Below are 23,839 nucleotides of genomic sequence, written 5' to 3' on the forward strand. Positions count from 1 at the left end.
GGGGGGGGCAACCGTTATTTTCCTTCAAAATACGCTCAAAATGCATGAAATGGAGCCAAAATTTTCAAAAATTTCTTGGGGAAGGTCCAAACCCCTCGCCAAAGCTTTGCGCCTTTCTGGTTAGTAATGGCAGGCCCCAGACCTCAAGTTAGTAATGGCAGGCCCCAGACTTTACTTAATTATGACAAGTTCAAAAATTCTAGTTATTTATGGCAGACCCCAGACTTCTAGTCAGTTATGACAGGTTCAATACTTCTACTTATTTATGACAGGCTCCACCAGACTTCTGGTTGGGTATGGCAGGCCTGAGACGTCCAGTTAGTTTTTGCAAGTCGAAGACTTCGTTAGTTACGGACTGTCTACAAATTGTTCTGAAATCAGATACCTGACACCTTCATTTATGCTAGAGTTAATAAGAGGTCTATTGAGACTTTTAAAAAAGACTTTAGTTTCCTTAATTAATTTGCTACAAACTTGAAAGCTTCCCGGTGCATGCTACTATACCATGACCTATGACCCCTGTGACCTTGAAGGCAAGTCAAGTTCATTTATTGGTAGCCCTTTACATCCCAGCATGCTACAAGCGCGATATCAGTGCCTAGGAATTTTGCTTATTCAAAAGTCATTTAAAGATATCAACATATTTATCCCCTATGACCTTGAAGTAGGTCAAGGTAATTTATTTGAACAAACTTGGTCCCCTTTCGTCAGATCATTTGATTGTTTCTTGAGAAGTAACTGTAAAAGGAATGGACAGATGGGTGGATGGACCGACTACAATGAAAAAATGATTTGAAATATCATTTGATACAGAGACAGTTGAAATTTGGTGCCCCTTGGAGGACATATAACTGGCTGTCTAACATCACATATTTGAAATAATAAAGAAGATAATTCTCAAGTTTTATCACCATGATTTATTAACAACATTATTGGGTTTTGAGAAAACCCAAATAAAGCAACAACACCCCAGTAGTATTAACCAATCATACAGCCAGCACTGATGGGTGTATCCTAACATGCAAATGAGGACACAATTTACATTCATGACACTGCCAGCACTATAGTTTTGTCTTGATAAGACATTAATAAGCAATATCATCATTCTGTAAATCATTTTCAATGAATGTGTGCCATCATGAAAGACAATCATACAGCAATAGTGAGCGTGTCCTCATATGCAAATGAAGAGTATATGCTTTCAGTATTTGACGACATGTCCTTGTGTGCACATATGGACAAGACCTGGTGTCCTAACAAACAAATTTGGAGATATTATACAGTACCTTTTTGGTATGTAAAGAAGGGCAAATCCAGCAGAGGTGGGTGTGTCCTTATATGCATTTAGACACATTATGTATCTTTACTTCAAGCCTATTTATTGATAAAAGCATTCACAAAGAGAAAAAAAAAGAAAATCTTGTTTTCCATGCTTTATAGACCAACTGAAAATACATATGGTTGATAAAGTTGATTTCAGTACATTTTCATTGTACAAATTTAAATGTGTTGCTGTTGGTATATTGTCCATAAAAGTAGTAGCAGGACTCCATCATTTCCCTGTTGTCCTAATTATCACATGTAGAAGTTATATGATTGCTTTATCTTGAAAAATATACAGGTGACCAACACAAAATCTCTTGATTCAAAGCCAGGGAACAGGTTAATTTGTTCAGGACAGCAAAAAAAAAAAAAAAAAAAAACAATAAAAATTGATAAAGGTGGGCTAATTATCTGACATGGGTTTATTATTAGATAAATATTATACCAAACTGACAGGCATAAAAAAAATCCCCCCCAAAAACAAAAACAATCACTGAGGTCTCAATATTGCAAAGGGTTTTGCAATATTTTCTTGCACTGCTAAAGGGAAATGGAAACAAAGTCACAAACACATCATACTACATATCTGATAGCCAGCATCATCATGTAATACATCCTAACTTTGTTGTAGTTACATCTAGAAATCCTTTGACATACCACTCGACACCAGTACAACATAACCATGGTGCAACAATGATGGTTTTATGATATTGATATGAAAATATAAAAAAAATAGTAATTCCTTTGCCAGGGTTTTTTAAAGAAATTAAACAGCTTTCCTTTGAATGCTGGAGTAAAATCAATTTCCAACTGAATTAAAATCAGTTTTCACTTGTATTTCTTTTTATAATCCAGGAAAAAAACACAATCAGCAGGATTATACGACATTATACCAACATCAGGGAAGAAGTATTCTCAATACAGCAGTTCATAATTAAAAACAATTAAAGCATGGGAACTCTTCAGGGTTGGTAACGGTGACAAAGGAAGACTTGTAAAGTTTTGAATAACTAAATGTGATTCAAAACAGTTATGAAAGAATACAAAAGGATAAGGTTGGTAATTTTAAAGAATATGGTTTTGTCTTTTTTGTAATACAGAGTTATCTGCTCCTGTGAGGAGATTAATGTGCATGAGAAAATTATGTCATTATTCTCTCAAAAACTAATGACATAACAATCAATACCTCCTCACAAGAGCAGATAACTCTGTATTACACAAAGGCAGAATTTGAGTAACAAATAGTACATGGTACTTCATCTATGGTTTGCATTTGTTAAAAACATATTCAAACTGTTTTCGTGTGTATGAGACTATGTTTTATTAGCCTTGTATTTAGGTATCGCACGGTTTTATGTCAGGGCCAGTATAGATTTTCAGTGTCTACAAATCAAACGAGGTTTAAAATTCAATTTCTTTTCTAACCAGACATTCATCACAGTGGTAATAGTTCAGCACTTTGAAGTTTTACATATGCTTCAGCATAAACATGATTTCCTGTATTTCTTAATACCATGGATGTAAAAATAAATAACATTAAACATGCTATCACTATATATCACTAGTTTATATCAATATGTATATGTCATCCTGTCAGAACAATTAGTTGTACTAATTGTAAAACTCTGAACAAATTAATCAAATTAAAACAAAGGAAAATAATTTCCAGAGTTAAACACGGAAGCTGCATGTAGCTAAGACAGCACACAGATCTGCCAGAGGTCATGACATATGACCAGCTGCAAAACAGAAAGACCAACTTCGCAAGTGATGTGAATAGCCAAGGGTTCAAGTGGTCAACTAGGCTTTTAACATGGTGCCACATCTTGGACATAAAATTATTTCTTTTGATTTATCACATTTATGATTAAAAAACAGCTGTTTATTCTGGGTGTTAGTTTGTTTATCAATCAGATGAAAATCGGAACACTTTAATTTCATTTCATTACCTGTTGAAATCACTGTTCCAATGACCTTGGTCCAAATATTTACCTATCAATAACTATGCATGTACTTATTTAAGCAGTATTCTAATAGTCTTTGCACTAATTCAAGAGCAGTGCTAAATTTTCTAGGTTCTGCCATTGGGCATGAAATACAACATATTCAACAATGCCATGTTGATGAGTGTTATATACATACAGTACTATTGGTCAGTTAGAATGGTCATTTTACCTGAAAAGTATAGCATTTTTCATTAAAGTATGGCACTGTGATAGTCTTACCTGTACATGGTCACAGTTGAAAAACACATGGACATATACAGTGCATGTCTTAAAACTATATTACCACTAATTTGAAATATTTCTTTTGCAAATTTCAGATTATGCTTAAGAGTCTAACCCTTCTCAGAATGCCGTAATTTAAATACATATACAGTATACTATAATTGAAACAAATTGGTAAGTCTTTTTTTTAAAAAAAGTGTAATTCAAACACATCTGTGAGACATCAAACAGACCAAACTTTACTACTGAGGTGAATTTGGCATCATCTGTGTAAACTTCAAAACAAACAAGAACCTGCATTTCAGAAAAAGACTGTGTAATGGAGCACAGTCTCCATGTAATGAAGCCCAGAAAATGAAGTGAAATAAGAGATCTCATTTTAATTTTTCACCCTTCTCATTAACTGTGTGCCATCCATCTTTAAATGATTCCTCGTTTCTGTTTTTCTGTGGTCTTATAGACATGGGCTTGGATGTCTATTATGGAATAGTATATATTACAAGTATTATTATACTTCTTTCTAATTATGAGTGTCTAAATAAATTAATATGGAGTACTTAAATTAAAAAAATGATTAAATTTACCTGTTAACATAATATATACTGAGAAATGAATGAACATCACGTTAGATGTGAATTGACATCTGCGCTAGTGTGCTATAGTTAACCTTTATAAATTTCAATAAATGTGCCAGAGGTACTTTTGAAATCTACATGACTGCATGTAATTAGGTTTATACTTTAGTATAAGGTTATGTTTAGAAATCAGCTTTGAATGATTTAAAGTTCTGGTGTGAAAATATTGACAATTCAGTGCATATGATTTTGTCAATTAAATTCACAATGAGGCTTCGGTGTAGACTAAGAATAACTCCACAAAAACAATGAATTCATCGGCACAGGACTTTTCCAAAAACACAATGATTAACAGCACAAATTTCCTTGAGATCTCTTTTCTGATAACATCCAAGTTCTGAAGTGTTAAGATACTTTGTAGCAGATGAGGCTTTAAATCCAAAGGATTGCGAGTCTGAAATACTACATAACACTGGTCAAAACCTATAAAGCAAAGAAGATTACTAACGGAGGCAGATCTTTGCTTAGCTGGTGTCCATTTTGCAAACAAGACATTTTCAATGTGTAATATTAAGATTGTGAGTATCAGATTCAGGGATCATCATCGCTTCCTTCACGACTATCCCCCGCATATCGATTGTCCTGTTCAAGGTCGTTATTATAGGAGTCCCGCGCTGTGATTTGAACAATTTCCTCATCCTCCTCGTCATCTTCCTCCTCTAGATTCACATTAAACTCCTCTATAACAGGGCCACTATCTGAATGAAGGATGTAATGTTCTTCATAGTCTTCAAAATTATCATCATAAAAATTTTCATTATCAGAGTTTTCGTGATTACTACCACTACCGTTTTCATCCTCGTCCTCATTTCCCTCATAATAACCATTCATCAACTGCTCAATGGTATCAGCATTATTGATAGGCTGGAGGACATTACTTTGGTGAGTATGTCCAAGGTTTCGCTGATTCTCTGCCTCTTCTGTACTGATCTCTGACGGATTCAGCGTCTCCAGTAAACTATTATCGAGCTGTATCTGCTGTCCTACCCCCTGACTTATTTGATCATCATAATAATGTTCAAGGTCTGGATTTTCCATTTCTTCTTCATCTTCATTTGTATCCTCATCACGATCCTCGTCATGATCATCATCACTCTCACCAAGAGTTCGTGCGATTCTCTGATAACGACTCTCACGTAACACACCTTTTGCTCTTTGAGTTTTCGGATGATCAGGACCAAGGATTTCCTCACTTACACGAGCCCACTTTTTGAAATACTCATATGCCTTTTTGAAGTCATTGTTATCTTCATACACAATACCTATATTGATGTAGAGCCGAGATGTCAGAATGTGGTACTCGCCATACATCTGCATACACAGATCCATTGCCTCATTATACAGCTGTAAAGACAAACAAAAAACCTTCAATCAATCTTAAGTGACTAACAAAGTACAGTATTTTTGTATACTGCAGACGCCAAGATGTCTACATTAGCCCCAACTTTCCCGATTCTTCAAACATGTGACCAAAAAAATACTTACTTTCAACTGTTCCATACTGCCACGACGAGCCAGGACACCCTTTGTCATTAGGGCCTCGGCATAGTGTCCCATATCATTTAACTAAAAGAAACAGGAAATAGGATAGAAATCTGACATATTTATTCAGAGCCAGGACACCCTTTGTCATTAGGGCCTCGGCATAGTGTCCCATATCATTTAACTAAAAGAAACAGGAAATAGGATAGAAATCTGACATATTTATTCAGAAGTTATTGATTCTTATGAGAGCAGAGGTGGTAATAATAATGCATATTGAAGGGATAAATTTCATGTAAACAACTTTTCAATTTGACTTCAGTTATAATCAAATGTTCCCATATGCTTTTTGTGATCTGTTTATTTCCTAATTCAAAGTCAACACATTGCTATCATATAGCATTTGCTCAAATGATTAATTTCTTTAAAAAGTTTTTTTACTTTCGATGATTTTGTGGGTACAATTATTCTGCAAATTAAATATGACTATGAACCAATTAATTGTTAAAATCAATCCTTTTGTAATAGTGATCATTTCTAATACTAATAACTTAAGAATCATCCATTAAATGAGAAAACAAGAGATCAAGAATTTTTTTGTTTTTTAAATTATGAAGTTTGAACCCTAAATGATGAAATGTGTCTATTAAACCAAGACATTACTGCCATAATACTCCATGTTTATTTGGTAAGAGTATTTTTTTAGGTTATCTACTTTTCCTTCAATGTATCTAAAACATAATGATGTGATGATGATCAGATAGGATTGATTATCTAATCCTTGAACCCAATCTAATGCGATGATCAATTGTAATTTTCACAATCAATCACCTACATTAATAGCAAAAGCCAAATTTGTATTCTGCTTTATAAAGATGCCAATAGCCAATAATATTCATTTTTCAAATTTAGGTAAGTAAAGCTAAGGTTCAAGCTACAAAAAAAATTACTGCAGTAGAGAATATATCAGTCAGCTGATTATGAAACTGATTAATTACATTGAAAAGTCTATCAAATTTCAACTGATCATCAATTATAAATTTTGACCAATTTCCCATCACTACTACAGCAATACATACCTCCTCAAATATCTTGAGAGCCTTGTCTATGTATTTGTTCCCCTCGGCTAAGGCTGCCTCACCCGTGAGTTCTGGTCCGCCTCCACACGCCTCCCAGCTCTCCATGTTAAAGGCTAGCTTCATCAGACTCATACCTAACTTAAACTGTTAACAAACAGAAATGACCATAATGAACATACACATTGTTATAGCAGTTCAATGTGAATCTAGAGAGGGAAGATGAGGAGGAGGGTGAGGAGGAGGAGGACAAAGATATTGGTACAGAATGTGCTTTTCCCTCTTTATTCTTTTTTTGAACTCACTAAATCAAAATGATTTAAAGAATATCAAACAATATTTCAACAGTTTATGAATTTTTTAAGTGTTTAGGGGACAAAGTGGATATTATACTTTTTTTCAAAAAAGATTACCCATATGTGCCTGAATCTATATAATGAGTATTCTCCAGGTACTATGGTTTCGTCCCACATTTAGACCCCCAATGCATTTCCATCCAATCCAAGAACTGAGCTTCATTAAAGTAAATGAAATTTTTTTCATATTTGATTATAATTCCAAAATTCTCACACCTCAGACCTCGTTTATGTTGAAGCAGACCCAGGTCATTTCTGAGATAGAATTTCACACAGCCCTTCATCACAATATGCTACTGGGCAAATATTGCAACCCCTAGTCTCGGGGGTATTCTGAATAAGTTGTCTAAAACAAGACAGACAATGGAAAGATGACGATGGCCCTACCATGAAATAAGTTCACTTGCCCTTTGTACAGGTGAAGTCTCCCATTAAGATTCCAAAGAAAGCTTCTTTAATGATAACTATATACAGTAGTGGATTTTGCCTCTCTAATATTTCACTGTTGTACTGCTTAGGGCTAATTCAAAGCTACATTTAAATTTTGTGCATGTCTATAAAATGTGTTCATATATACAGGCAGAAATTGTAGAAATTGTTCATTGGGTATTTATTTTCCTACTACCTTTACTGACCATTAATACAGCAAAATTAAATCTCCCTCAAATATTACCAACTGTAAATTATAAACAATTTTACCAATAGAAAATGGTTATCAGATTGTGTCACAAAACATTTTCAATCAAAACTTCTATCACTTTTTACTTTGTTTTCTATGTGGTTGACATAACCTCCATGAGCCACTGAAATATTGGGTCATCTTTTTTCTTAAGAAGGCAAACAATCAATCAACTCCTCTCCTCTCAAACTGGAATATCATAAAATGAACATAAGCTGTAACTGTATAAGCAGAATGAGTTGAAAGTGACACTCTTCTAGCCTAGAGAGATATATACTGATATGTAGAGCAAAATCTGGCAAATATCAGTAACGGTGATAAAGAGATGCATGGATAGAGAGAGAGCAAGTTAGAGAGCACCAGCTAGGAACAAATACAAACTCTCAACCTATTTTCAGATATAGGCATAAAATATTTAAATCAGCTGGAGGCTAATTTTCATACTGAAAACAATAGGCACAGTGGAGATTGGCATTTACATCCCAAATTTATATTACATACAAAGACAGAGAATAATTTCCTTCAATATTAATCTAATTAAAATCAGATGTCTTTTATTCATTTCATAACTTGTTACATGAGGATTTGACAGGGGCCCATAGGAATCAACGTTCCACTGACCGCAAAGGTCAAATTATTGACCAATCAAAATGTCTCTTATACTGTTGATTTGGAAATTAATCAATGGCAGCAAAAGGTGACTGTCTTTAAGGTACTTTTCAATAATTAATTTGAGGACTTTTTTACACAACATTCCATAGAAGTTACATAGCTATTTTAAAAAAAAACTGCCATGACATATTTGCAGGAATTCTACCTTGTGATATGTGCCAGGGAGCTTTTTCCTCAAGGCTATAGACTTCCTCCCGTAATGTATAGTTTTCCTGAGATCTGGGAGCTGACTAGGGGACACAAAGTCATTCAACTTGAGTTTCTGAAATCCAAGTAGAACAAGGAAGATATATGTACAATATGCTAGAAAACAATCTAATAACTAAAAGAAAATATTGGTTTCGAAATATTATTTTTCACTTCATAAAAACCCAATACTGTAGTCGGAGGAATTTTTAATGTAGTTTCACCTTAGTATTGCCTTGCAAATTTTCCAAATAATAAGAGTGAATCTAACAAGGGGCATTTCAATGATAAATCTACATGCTTATAGTCTTGAGTCCTGTACTCAAAGAAATTTGATAGGGACATACTTGAATAGGACCCATAAAAATAAAAAGGAGATTGATCACTGCTCATATACAGTAGTGTTTTAATCCAATTCAAGCTTCAATACCAGAACCTATTTCTAACCATCTGGTAACTATGTAATAAAACATTAGACAAATCAAATATCTAGCACACAAGATCGAGTAGTTTTCACATTATATCTAATTATATCTAATTATAGGACTTATGAGGGAGTCCACAGCACAGATCTTTAATACCTCATCATAAATCTCTGCCATTAGAGCGTACAACTCCACCATACGATGTGGCCGAGCTCCAAGCTCTTTCTCCTCAATTTTCATGGCTGTCCGCAGAAGTTCTAATGCTTCTAAGTATTTTCCCGCCTGTATACTGTGTAAACAAAACAGGAACGAATTTCAATTTTGAAATTGAATATATTAAGGTTTTTTTCTTAAAGATATATATTTCCAAAATACTCCAAAGAAAAAATATAGGAATCTCCTTTTGAAAATATTCTGACAATAATACTATAAATATTGGCAAATCTGCACAAAAAGGTCACTTTTATATAACAAGTACAAAATGTACCTGTCTATAAAAGCTAATAATAGAAGTTCCCAAATGTAATACAATTCTCACTAAATTAACAGCTATATACAGGTCACTTTTCTCAATTCTTTTGGTTAACTTACAAAACCTTGCAAACTGATATCTTAAAGGCATGTTCCTCATCCATTGTCTCTACTGTATCAATATCACTTACACAACCCTGCATACTTTCTCGTATCGTATAGACACATTCTCCTCATTTACTGTGTCATCTTCCTCAAACCTTGTCAATGCTTTCTCATAGTAGGAGATCATCTCAGCAGCCGTACCAACCTGTAACAGAAAGTCAACATACATATGACTGTTTACCTTAGCAGCCATACCAACCCGTAATAGAAACAGTGACAATGTAATCCAGGAAAAAAGTAACAGCTGTACAGAAATTTCCCTAATTTGTAAGTAGAGGATGCAACTGCTGTAAGTAATAGATACCTTTCTCCAGTATGCTAGCAGCCTGGAGCTGAATTCTTCATGGTACAACTGATCAAATATTCTCCAATCACAGAGACATTGGGCTAGACGATAACCATCATCCAGACAGACCAGCTGGCATGGATATTCCTGTTAATGTATAAAACATATTGACATGTACCTAAACTGTAGTTCTCGATTTTGAACTTTTCCAAGATCACAAAGCCAGACAATTAAGATGATTCAGACTGGCATAGTTTCATTTATTGCTTGGAAACTCCTGTGTATGCAGGGTGATGGAAGAAGTCATAACCAAAAAGATTCATTCTTAAACATGAAAGAGACTTGCAAATATTGACCATTTTCTCCCCAAAACAGTGCTATCTCAGGACAATTAATCATATTCTATTTGCGTAAAGTATTTAAAGTTTGGGTATTGCGCCAAATGTTCACTGCCAGACTGACCTCTACATATCGATCAACATTGTCCATGTGTTGGAAGTGGTCAGCGAGTTTTTTATGCCACCAATAGTAGGAGTCCGATTTTTCTTGACCATTGGCTTTCTCTTCATCACTCTTCTGGAAATATCTGTAAACCAACCAGCAACATATATGACATATCAATCAAATTTTCCCTAATAATCAATCTTTAATATATTTATCTGAATATGGGCTTTCCCTGCTTAAAATACTTAAACAATGTACATTAGCACCATGCAGCACAAAACAACATGACTGGTGCATATGCATAGTTTCTTTTAAGTTTTCTTCAATTTTGCTTTAAATTACTTTATTTTTTAACTACAAAAACTTCACACCAGATCATACACTGTTAAGATCACTTCTAACTAAAAAGGAAATATATTTCATAAAAATCATGAAACAAACAAGTTTTTCTCTCGTGTAAATTTTTGTACTATTTTTTGAATGAACATCTTGAAAGAAAATTTTACAAAATCCGAATTTCACTTTTGAAATCAGAAAGAGATTGAAACCTTTTTATGACAGCTTTGCTGAGGGCACGATGGTAGAAGTCCAGCCGTCCCTCACGATTGTCCCCATAAGGCCGGAGAAATGGCTGAAGTGTGGAGAACACTTTTGTCCACTTTTTATCAGGAAGAGGTCCCATATTTTTTGCACTTTCTTTCTCTGATGATTCTTTCTCCTCTGTGAAACGACAGACATTAAAATGCTATATCCATCACTAAATGTTGAATTTTCCTTGTGTTATTTTTTAGTAAAGAAGTTAACTTTGCTGAAAGGTTATTTAGATACTGAAAGAATTCAAAGTCCACTTAATTTTTGGACATGAATAACAATTAATAACTCTAGTTTCTCATTCCATATACTATACCATAGGATATATCAATGGTTTCATGCCTGCAAAAACATTTCTGAATGTGTCATTTTTACTTTTCTATATTGATATACAGGAACTAAAAATAAATAAAGTATCCCCCTATACATAGAGTGGAATTCACTTTTAATAATAAAAACTAAGAAAGTAAACAACCAATGAAAATTTAAGGTCGTTATGTAAAATATTTCATCTTTTTCTTGTCCATTTCTAATTACTGATGGCCTATTTATTGCAATTCAGAAAACATTTTAACATTTGTTTTCAACTTTCTTTTATTAGTGTTATCCCACTAAAATAAATACCAAAACTATCTCATAAATATTCAGTGTAACTGGTTATGTTTTCAACTAATCAGGATTTATTTATTGTTTGCAATAATGAAATAAAATCATGGAAGATGATCAATTATTATCTGTACCTTTTTCGTCAAATGGACTTGGTGGCATGAGTGTGGCCTCCTGTCCCAGGATCTGTCGAAGTTCACTCTCTAGGAGTCCAGCTGATGAGGCTTCCAACAGACACAAAGTGGCAACTACCAGGTTACCACCAGCTTCTGTCTCTAGTCGTGTCAACAGATACTCCAGCAGGCTGCGTAAATAAATTATCTCCCTTTATTTCGGAAGCTTTATCATAAAATCACGATTTTTTATTTATCAATCCACATAATATGAATAAAGGTATTTCAATATGATATTACCTGATATATTAATATTTCTTGAAGTCATTTTCAGATATTTCACAAAGTATTTATATTTATTTTTTTCAAATAAATTTGAAATCATAAGCCCTTACAAGGATTTGTGCAAAATGAATCCTTCAAATCTACCATGTGTGACATTTTGTTTCTGTACACATAAGCTAAGGTCAAAGGTTATTCTATGAAAACAACACATTGCCTTGCTGTTCTGTCTTACATTTCAATGAAGTATCCTATCACAAACTTGCTTGACTATCTGATTTGAGAATTTTGTAATGTCGTATTCTTCCAAAACTGCACTGTTTACAAAATCTATAGCTTATCTTGGAGACAGAGATAGATTCAGAGATCTGTAGATAATATTCCCCCTTCACATTGGCCTTAACCTTACATACCTAAGTAGACTTTCTGGAAGCTCCGAGATCTTTCTGTCTACATCACAGAGGTCATCCAGAAGGCGGATTTCCTCACATGCCACAGTGAGCCAGAGAGGGTTTTCCGATGTCTGCTTGGTCATTAAACGACTCAACTGACTCTCGCTCAAACAACGGTTATACTTCTTTAGCAGTTCTGTTACTATTTTCTGATCACATTTGAAAAAGAAGTAAAATGTTTGAACTTTTTAATTTCTGTTTTCAATCTAGATTTTTTTAGTTAGTTAATGAATATGACTTAATTAAATTTCTTAATATAATTTTAAAAAAGGAATTAAAAAATTGCTGTAAATATGAGTCCAACAAAGGAAAATGTACTTTAAAAAAAAAAAAAATTATACTCTTAATTCAAGAATTCATATGAGCTTCATAACCCACAAATTCAAGTGTCCATGAAATAGTTATTTTTTTAAAAACTACAAAAATTGAATCAAAGGAAAATATATGATTTAACAATCACAGTAAAAGATAATGCACACATTATTTATATTATTTGTATAATCTACTGGTAGCATTCTTCAGCTGACTATTTAGCTTAGTGATGACCTATCAAACTGGATTATCTCCCTTGGATAATTGTTGAACAGCCAGAGAGTCAACATACCTGACGAGACTCCATGTCCAGGGGACTTATCTCAAGTAAAATAGGTTTTGTTTCTCTGGCAACCAAGGTTTTGTGCTGGGGTGTGTTCTCTATCGTGGAAAACACACAGCGCACTCGAGGAGCAAGTTTCCTTGGCAACCAACTCATAACTAAGGCTGCCTGTTCCTCAGCAAACTATAAAAGTAAAATGATTTAGTGTGTTAAGTGTATCTTTTTTATTAATCAACGGATTGTAACTTGTGAAAGTGTAAACACATGTCAATTGATGGCATTTAACAATCAGCACATAAACTCTGATGCACTAATTTATGTACAACTCTTCAATTCATTATATTTCATATTCTTTTATTTGCCCAAAGAAAGACTTTTGCACTCAACTTCAAATAATTTTTATTCCGCTATAAGAAAGTTTACAGAAAAAAACTTTGAATCAATTTTGAAGATTCAAAATAATACTTTTATTTATCAATTGATTTTTTAATATCACTAAATGACCAAACAGGTACCTGGTTGAGAGCGTCTATGAAGATGATCACTGGCCGTGTGTTAGGGTTAGATAGCATGCTACAACACATCTGAGCAGTAGATTCAATTCCTCGTGGGATGTTAGAGTCCTATAATAGCAGAAACATACTTTACATTGAATCCTTGATACAGATTTCAGTTCACACCAATGCATGTACTGGCCAGAATGATTTTGCATGGAAAATATCATAATGACTTAAATGCTTTGCAAAGATTCAATATCTCATTAATTCAGCATTCTTTTTAATTATGAACAACATTATAGTAAATGAAATCAGTCCATTGTTTATGAAGTTACGGTCTGAAATGATAACTCAGCCTTTTTAACTTTCAAATGATGGTAAGCCTATTCACAAGCATAGACATGATTCCTCACTGAATTCTTAATCTATTTACATAATAGGCAGTAGTATAGCTGAGCTTTAGAATCTGTATCAACCCAAGTCTGTTTATTCTCTCAAAAAGTTTTGAAGATTCTCCTCATGCAAAATTAAGGCATACTCTGATGCCAGGTTCTTTTACATTGATTCTAAGTTCACTTCTATTTATGGCAGGTACACATATACTGATAATGATGAAAGACAAACTAACCTTGACAACAACTGACAAATACACTCTTATTGACGTCAGATAAATTACAAGGACCCTTACACAGATGATAAACTTAAGTCTACTTACATTGATAACTTCCATTTCCCTGAGCAGACGTTTTAGCATGGCTTCAAGGTATGTAGAACCAGGTGCTGCACCAACAAAGTGGAAGAAAACATGCCACTTCTGGCGTGATGTACTGTAAAGATACAGTAGTGTATTTTATATCGAAATCCCCTTCATATCAATGAATTCACATTTAAGGATTACAGACCCGATTTATTCAGGAAAATTTAAGATGATTAACAATTAATTATATTAAGTTAAAGAAACAGCAAGTTATATTTTTAATGTACTTTCAGAGCAACAGTATCTATATTTAGGGAATCTCAAGGAAATACTTAATGAAATTACGAGGTATCTTCATTAACTGATAAAATATCTTCTGTCTACCACTAATAAATGTTCTACAATAAATAGCTGTTTTATTCCATTTTATTCAGCTATTCTATTCTACACTGAAATCTAGCTGTAATTCTGGCATACCTTTGTAGCTATTCTACACTACACTGAAATCTAGCTGTAATTTTAGCCTACCTTTGTAGCTGTTATATTCTACACTGAAATCTAGTTGTAATTCCGGTCTACCTTTGTAGCCATTCTATACTACACTGAAATCTAGTTGTAATTCCGGCCTACCTTTGTAGCCATTCTATACTACACTGAAATCTAGTTGTAATTTTGGCCTATGTTTTTAGTTATTCTATTCTACACTGAAATCTAGTTGTAATTTTGGCCTACGTTTTTAGCTTTTCTATTATACACTGAAATCTAGCTGTAATTTTGGCCTACCTTTGTAGCTGTAATATTCTACACTGAAATCTAGCTGTAATTTTGGCCTATCTTTGTAGCTGTAATATCTACACTGAAATCTAGCTGTAATTTTGGCCTATCTTTGTAGCTGTTATATTCTACACGAAAATCTAGCTGTAATTATAGCCTACCTTTGTAGCTGTTCATCCTGTACTTTCTTTTCTATCACAGATGCAGCCTTGCATAAGATGGAGGATTTGCCATACCCTTGTCCTCCGAGGATCAGAAGTGGAACATCCTTCTCGTCCCGGAATATATAATCCTCAATCTGTCCACATTACATGATAATGAATATGACTTCCACTTTTTCTTGATTTTTTTCATTAGTTCAATTTCTTAAAATTCAGGAAATTTCCCAGGCAAACTTAAAATTTTCTAATAGATAAGCACATCAGAAATATTTAAAAAAAACCCCTATTTTTTTCCTTTGTCAGTGGTTTCCTATGGAAAACTGAAGCTAACATCTTTCCTTAAATCAAGAAACGTTTCAGACACTGGAGGCTATAGCACATACTTTGAGATACATGGGTGGATGTTAATAGCATGTGAAGTAAATAACTTACTAGAATAATTATTTATGAACATTTGCTGATTGATATTGCCTTCAGGTGTAGTCAGTACCAACAATCAAATTAACATTCTATCTTTCTGCCATGCTGTATGAAAGCAGGTAGGTTAAAGGACCAGCATTAGATTCAAAATCATACGACCTACCTTACGGATGACGTCAGATCTACCTATCACAAATTCCCCTTTATTTTTCATAAAGAACTGATGCTCTAATTTGGTGTTGGAGTCCTCCCTGGTAGAAGACTGGGGCTGTTCCCCAAGGAAATCATAGGCTATTTTCTGTTTACAAAAGTCTGTCACCTAAATAAACAAAGTGACAAAATGCTTTCATTGGACACTGCATCCACCAACATTATAGATCTTGATCAGCAAAATTCAATCATGAGTCTTTGCTCAAATATGTTAGATATCTAATTTTATCTTATCTTATTTGCTTGTTTTAAGACATAAAGCCGCAAACAAGTCAATTATGTGAGAAAGAATATGAAATGCAGTCTGTGTAGTGATTTTAGTCTTTAATGTATACCTTGAAATATGTGGGTCAATTACATTTACCTTTACAGTTATGGAACATTTTCACACTTCCAAGAGGTCATATATTGCTGCACTGCTTCCGATATTTTGAGGATCACTTGCGTATATCAATAGTCAGTATTACTTCAGTTTGCTTTGCAATGTTTTTGAGTATAATTGGTTGAGAGTAAATCTGTTTCAGAACAGATTCACACCTTGTAAATGTGTGTGTAAATCTTGCAATGTGTATTAATCGTCCCAAATGTCACTTCACTCAAAACAATTGGCTGTAGTGGAACTAGTACAAATGTGCTATATTTTCACTAAGTAATAAGAACATACTGTGACACTTCTCAATAATGATAGTGAAGTGCTAAATATTTTGATGGTGATTTAAATTTGACCATTGTAGTCGAAATGCAAATATAGCCAAAATAAAATACATGTGAAATATTACCAATATACAGTATTTTGAGTATTAACTCCTGAAGGATATACGAGCCAGATCATGCCTCTTAAACTCAAGATGGTTACTCAAACTCAAGAAACTTATTTGACATAGTTGATTCTGATCCAGTTTTGCTACATTCCAACAACTTACCTAAAAACAGTTACATTGTTCAGCAAATAATCTTTTCCCATAGAAATCATTCATTCTTATGTTGTTTCAAAAAAAAAAAGAAAATGTGGCTTCTTTCAGATTTGTTTAGAAGAGTTCAAGACTAATCACACTGAACAAGGGACATGAGATTATGAGGTATATATACCATCTGTGTGAAGCTGTCCTCTAGCTGTACCCGTGGTCTCTTCTTCTGGTCCAAACCCATATATTGCACTTTATACTTGGAAATTCTACTAGACTGCAAAATATTGTGACCAAATGTTATATTACACAACTTTTTCACTACAAAATAGAATGCTTTTAATTACCTTGAGGTTATTAAAGTAGGAGGGTGTGCACTCCAAACATGTAAAATAAGCCTAGCTTACTTCATTAAAACTATCTGCTGAATATATGACGTGTTTAACAGAAGGAACATATTATTATCTTCAAATACTGCTGTGTGATACTGATAACATTAGTGTCTTGAACTTTAGGAAATGTTAACATCATGTCCATTATAACATAGGTTTGACTTCTATACTGTATACTGAAAGGATAAAGAAACGCAGGGTAATATTTATTCCGATATTTTGAAAACGCGTTCTCCAAATAAAGTGAAACTTTGTGGATTGAGTAATTAGGTCATATTACACCTTGTCATGTATCGAAAATTTAGTCAAGGTACAGTGCACAGCTCTGGTAAATGGAGGAAGGAAAAAACAAGAATCTCGTGCACCGTATTGTTCTGGTCTCATGCAGCGTTGGTCAAGTCACTCTTCGTTAGTCTTTATACAGACCAACTGCTTCCCTAAAATTAATTGAGAATTTGATTCGTTTTAAGAATGGCACGACTCACAGAAGTTCAGAGGGGTCAGGCCATTCAGATGCTGATGCAAGGACAGCTGCAAAATCAGGTTGCTAGGCACTTTGGTGTTAATGTTTCCACCATAGAACGTGTTGTAAGACATCTTCGGGAAACTGGGCTATTGGCCGATCGACCTAGGTCAGGACGTCCGCGCGTAACGTCACGACGTCAGGATCGTTATATCGTCGTCTCTCATGTGCGTAATCGGTGCCTTACTGCCGTTGATAGTGCACTTAATGTTCGTGGAAATCATGGGCGTCCTATAAGTTCAAAAACTGTAAGGAATCAATTACGAGAAGTTGGTGTAAGAGCATGTCGCCCCTACGTAGGTCCACATCTTACCCCTGCTGGACATCAGCGTCGTATGGCCTGGGTTGCTGCACATGCTCTATGACGGTTTCCACTGAGGCAGTGGAGACAAGTTTTCTTTACGGACGAGTCTCGATTCTGTCTTTATCGATCTGACGGTCGTCAATGTGACTACCGACGTCATGGCGAATGTTTTACAGACGCTTGCGTTGTAGAGAAGGATAGGTTTGGGGGCGGTTCAGTAATGGTGTGGGGAGGAATCTCACACAGGTTAAAATCACAATTGGTTGTTATTGATGGCAATTTAACAGCAGCTAAGTATAGTGATGAGATCCTCCGACCCCCCCATGTTATCCCTTTCTTACAGCGGCATAATCTAACCCTCCAGCATGGATAATGCTAGGCCCCACGTAGCAAGGATTTGCCAAGTCTTTCTGGCCAACAACAACATTCAACCACTAGATTGGCCACCATATAGCCCTGATTTGTCCCCGATCGAGCATCTTTGGGACCAGTTGGATAGACAGGTTCGAAAGCGCCAGCCACCCCCTGCTACTCGAGAGCAGTTGATCAGAGCTCTGATTGAAGAGTGGGACAACATCCCCATAAGACGGATTAATGCTCTCATGAACTCTATGACCAGAAGAATAAGGGCCATGACCACAGCAAACGGCGGACATACAAGATATTGATGACTCAGTTCAATTTCAATTTCAAAATCCTATGGGTCCATTCAATTTAATCGTTATTACCTCTAAACCAATTGTCAGATGCAAATTACAAACTTTGGAAATTGTTAAGCTTTAATTTATCTGTAAGTATACAAAATTTCGTTTTAAATGAAGCCCGATATCATACTTAATTTCTGGTTTAAAGTTCACCCTGCGTTTCTTTATCCTTTTAGTATATATACTTCAAGGAGGACTAATACATAAATTGTTTGCCTCTATTTATCATCATTTCTTGACAGTAAATAAAACATAAAAAGGAAATACTTGTTCCCTGTATTATAGATAGGACAGGTAAAAGCTTACTGGAAATTTTTGAGAGATTTTATCTCCAGCAGTTTTGATCTTCTGAGAAGCAGCTGTGTCTCTCACAAAATATTTGTTCTCTGTAGCTGGCACCTTTTCAAGGAAATCGTCTTGCCGCATCAAAAATAAAGCTGAATCATGAAATAGAAATATGTTGAATCTAATTGTTTTATCAATAGCATCTTCATACACAAATTAAACATAAATGAATTTCACTGTTTAAATCATAGACGGTGTTATCCCTCCTAATAAGTACCGCTGCCTGTGACAATTAAACCTGTCTTATTATTAACCTCTGTTATTTGGAAACCTATGTATCAAATATGTACACATATTCATTGATTTTGTTTTTTGATATGACGTGATAGTGGATATAAACAGGAAGTGACTTCATATCAACAAGATTTACAGCACATGCTAGTAGAAAATGATACGTACAGTTATGGTTATCCTCACGATAGGCCCCATACATAACCTCTAGGTCCTCCACCAGTAAACCATATGCAGCAATATAATCCTCTATGTTATCATCCAAGTGTTCTCCCCACATCGGCACCCATCCTAGTGCCTCACTGTCAACAGAAGTCACAAACATTCCTCAATACTCTTGAGGAACCAAATAATCTAAAGCGTATTTAATTTGTCATGTGTGTCTTGACATTACAGACTGAAGTAGCCAGAGCCTCCAATTTATCACAATTTAAAAAGTTAGGGGGGTTTGTTCATTATAAGAGAATAAATTACAAAATGCTTATTGTTTAAGCATGAACTCTGCCACTTCATAAACTACAGTTATCAATAGGATCTTACAAACATAAAAAATTATAACAATGGGAATTGGTGATATACATAGCTAAATGCTAAAATGCACATAGTCCTTATAGCCATATATATTTGTCTTCTGATGTTTCATCCGTTCAAAATATTGATAGATTGTATGCTGTAGATATCAATCCATAACGAGTCAAGCTCAGGTACTACCAACCTGGTTATGTTAAGAAATAAGGGCATCACATTATGGAAATAACATGACTCAATGCTTGTCTGTATCTTCTCCTGGTCAATAACATCCCTCCTCTCTGGATGTCTCGAGCCCTGGATTAATAAGCAGACAACAAAATACACATTGCACATTCAAAACATGAACACAAGACAATTTTACAACAGTATGTATAAGTTACTGTGACACAAACCATATGCAGCGAAAACCTGTCCATACAATCATTTTATGGAGCAATGGAGCAGAGAAAATAGGACTGTATGTGGTCACTTTTTTTTTAAAGGGGTCATAATCATGATTTATGTAATAACTGGATCTGAAACCAATGGTCTTCATAAACAGGTATTTGTTGTATATGCTGTATACACTAAGATACGATTTGAGAATTCTGCTACTTATATGAATAGAATTTATTCAAATTTGTACTTTTGTCATGCCTAAAATCTAGAGTGCAGCAAATTGCTCTTTTTTAATAAAATCATTTTCATATAACATTAAAATATTTAACTTCTTAAAAATATGACAAAGAAAGAAAATCTAAAAGCCATCATTTTGAATTCTAAACCTGAATTAGCTTGATAAGATCATGCTCTGTAAACAAGATTAACCTGCAGCACAAATATGAAGAGCCATGTGGCAAGGTCAGAAGACTTACCCACATACTTGATGTGCAATATATATACACTTAAATGTGATTGTATTAGGGAAAGTTGTTATTGGAGAAGATCTAGAGTCATTAAAAAGATTATCTTTCTACTTCATACCTAATTTCAGTTGTACGCATCTCTTTTCAGCAATATTTAATATTCTTTTTGTGAAATCAATTAGCTCAGTTTCTATACCCTGTTGTTGCTGGTTTACCTACCCACTTAACAAAGTGTTCCACCACCGTGAGTTGCTTTGATTCACACCACAACCTCAGTTCAGGCAGCACCTAATGATACAAGACAGAGAAATTAAATGATCTTAGAAAGGATTTAATTTTATCTGCTGTGGTGTAATATCCACATCACTACAGTATGTTGATAATACATTGTACTAAAAAGGTAATATCAATTATATTTTTGGTCAAATCAATGGTACCAAATCAAGTATCGATGTGACTTTGCTTTTTCATACTGTAAATTTAAACTTTGCTTAATAAGTATCAACCTAGTGGACCTTTAGATCTTGAGATATCAGCGGTTTAAGAACTTAAAATATCGGCTTTTATAATGTAGTGGAAGAAGGGATATTTATGCTAGTTTGTGTTCAGTTTTATGAAAGGCTGAAACCATTATAACTGTAGATAAATACTGCATGATATACATGGATTGTACAAAAGGCACACAAGTACATAGCATTTTTTAATATAAAGTTACAATTAGATGCAGTAGAGAAAATTAATTAATCAAACTGCATCATATGTTTCTTCCTTGTCAGTGATGCTGCATCATAAAAGCTTTTTCGACCTTCTAGGCTTCATCAGTGACACTGCATCATAAAAGCTGTTTCATCCTTCTAGGACTAATCAGTGATGCTGCATCATATCTAGCTGTTTTGATCTTCTATGAATAATAAGAAATGCTGCATCATACAGCTGTTTCATCCTTCTAGGTCTCATCAGGTCTGAATTTGATTAGCCTCTTGAGACCCAAATTACTTTGCACAAAATCAATTTTCTAATCAGTACTTGTCATTTTGACCTCAAACCTTCAGAGATGAAAAACTATCCAAATCAATGCTTCTCTGTCTACCACTATATCCAGATTTTCTTCCGCTGTCATGATAAACTTTAAAATATTACCCAAAGGATTGAGACACCTGTCAAAATTACACAGAGTAGTAGGGTACTCGAATAAACAGTGGAATAAACAGACAACCAAATTTTCAGTAAGCTATCTAGAACAATTTATATTTTAATGACCTCTGACTCTCAAAGTTGAAAAACTATCCCGATCAAGCAATTTCAAGATGCACTTTATGAAGCTTAATTAGCAAAGTTATTGCTGTATTAGCTAACTATCCATAGTCATTTGTTTGAAAATGAAAATTCCTCATTCACAAACAGACAATTATCCTGACTGCTTTGCCATATATCTGTTTATTCTGGTAGGGAGTGAGATCTGGAAAAACAGAGGGCATGCTATACCTGCTTCCTTATCACATCTCTCTCTGAATGAAATTCGTCTGAATACGATGTGATGAAGATCTTCACAGTGGATTTCTGGCCATTATTGCTGTTTTTTCGTGGTTTGGCTGCTCCTCCTGTGGCCATTCTTATCTGAGTCTTACATTTACGCCGTCACCTTTCAAAAATTTAGTATGAATAATGTTAACCCTGACCTAAAAGATTAGCAAGACTATATAATCTGTCATATACAATATTAAAAAATTTTTATTTGAAAAACTTTCTTGCTAATGCAATGCAATAATTAATTTCTGAATTTAATTCAAAACCCAGCTGTGATTAGTTATATTTCCATGCAGTGCTTCAAACAGGCCTACATGTACAGAGTCACTATCTCTTTATAAAATTATACATATAGAACAGAACATGATAGCCAGAGCTTTCTCTGGCTTCTACACCAGACGGACATTTTTATGGACAGATGATCTGTTTGTCAAAATGTGACTAAATGTCGTCACAATTAGTGAACTGCTTTGAGAAATCTACATGATGCTCTGAAAAAGCAGTGCATGAGAACCTTGAATTATTATTAGAAAGTATGTTATGGTGTTGTGTACAAAAGTTAGAAATGGCTGAAAATACAACCCAAAAAACTGCATATGCGATCAGCAATGGACAGCATGGCTTGCTGGAACTTTATGTAGGAAGGAAGGTCCTGACCTAACCATTACATTAAAAAGTATCTTGACCTACAAAATATCCTAAAAATTTTATGAAACAAAAACATACCCAATAGTTCAAAGATTCAAACATTAACATATACATAAAAAGTTTGAAACCTGTAATACCAGAACAACTTGTTCGGGAAGTGGTTTTTAATCAATCAGGATCAAAGTACATTGATTGCCCATTTATCTATGATATATGAAAAAAATTCACTTAAAATTTGAATGCTACAAGGTAGTTAATTCAGTTCATGTATATAGCTATCACCAATAACCCCTGTATTAACAAGTATGTCTTGCATTCAATATGGTGTTATATTGACAGATATCTATGTACTGATGAATGTCTCCAATTTGGAAGAGAGGGGGTGGGGGGTGGGGAGTTGTAAATGTAACTCAAGGACTTAACACATAAGTATTAATCACCATACCCTCGCTCAGTTCCTATGTTAGATCATAATTATTAATGTTTGGTGTTGGATCCAGAGGAAACTATAGTTAGCCTTCAGATTTCAATTGAACCGGTCTACTTCAAAATATACTTTAAGTAATTACATTAGCATTGCTAACATCTTCATGCATAGACAATAACTCTCTGACTGCAGTAGCAAAGCCCAACTGTCAACAAGTGAGTTAGGCAAAAAATCAATCGGATCCATAGCGTAACTGTTGAACTTATAATAATGAGGAGACAATCACCGGTCATTTCATTTACATGAATCACATCACATTCAATCGACGAGTTTTAAACGACATGTTATACAAATCTTGGACAATAATATGTACATGATGAAAGTTACGAGAACTTTTTTCCACGAGTTGATCATCATCGGATTTCAGCAATCAATTCACGATAATCAGTGTTTTACGCCCCTTAATAAAACTGAAATGCTTCAAAACTTTCGGATGAAGTGATGCATAGATATAATGTCACGCTAAATTACCTATATATTCGTTGAATAATTACCTGTAAGTCCCTTTCTCAACCCGTCCATTAGCATGTCGCTTCTAGAATTAGCAAAACATTCATTTCCGACCTTCGCA

At 34.4% G+C, this 23,839-nt stretch overlaps 1 protein-coding gene across 1 annotated transcript; it reads right to left on the reverse strand.

Annotated features, from left to right (window-relative positions):
• Positions 1-894: 894 nt before the first annotated feature.
• On the reverse strand, positions 895-23,826 carry LOC132555416 (nephrocystin-3-like). Its single transcript, XM_060219766.1, has 23 exons — positions 23,763-23,826; positions 22,092-22,248; positions 20,826-20,894; positions 19,946-20,055; positions 19,399-19,532; positions 18,961-19,091; positions 16,916-17,008; positions 15,780-15,935; positions 15,197-15,333; positions 14,280-14,391; positions 13,583-13,690; positions 13,077-13,250; positions 12,434-12,621; positions 11,760-11,929; positions 10,977-11,148; positions 10,447-10,570; positions 10,003-10,131; positions 9,725-9,843; positions 9,219-9,351; positions 8,597-8,713; positions 6,748-6,891; positions 5,672-5,752; positions 895-5,530 (listed from the first exon to the last, which is right to left on the reverse strand). Exons 2-23 carry the CDS (start codon positions 22,215-22,217, stop codon positions 4,718-4,720), a joined length of 3,540 nt encoding a protein of 1,179 aa, XP_060075749.1. The 5' UTR covers positions 22,218-22,248; positions 23,763-23,826; the 3' UTR covers positions 895-4,717.
• Between the last annotated feature and the right edge of the window lie 13 nt (positions 23,827-23,839).

This window comes from Ylistrum balloti, unplaced genomic scaffold (assembly GCF_031769215.1).
Source record: "Ylistrum balloti isolate Yb309-2 unplaced genomic scaffold, AGI_CSIRO_Ybal_v1 Utg370486, whole genome shotgun sequence".
In the NCBI taxonomy this organism is placed as follows: Eukaryota; Metazoa; Mollusca; class Bivalvia; order Pectinida; family Pectinidae; genus Ylistrum; species Ylistrum balloti.

What these genes read in the sequence shown, in the direction of transcription:
- LOC132555416 (XM_060219766.1), bottom strand. Translation starts at nt 22,217, where the DNA reads ATGGCCACAGGAGGAGCAGCCAAACCACGAAAAAACAGCAATAATGGC. An exon ending in CTTCCAGAAAGTCTACTTAG is followed by an intron (nt 11,930 to 12,433) that starts GTATGTAAGGTT and finishes TTATTTACGCAG; the next exon opens with CCTGCTGGAGTATCTGTTGA. An exon ending in GAGAAAGTATGCAGGGTTGT is followed by an intron (nt 9,352 to 9,724) that starts GTAAGTGATATT and finishes TTGTTTACACAG; the next exon opens with TATACAGGCGGGAAAATACT.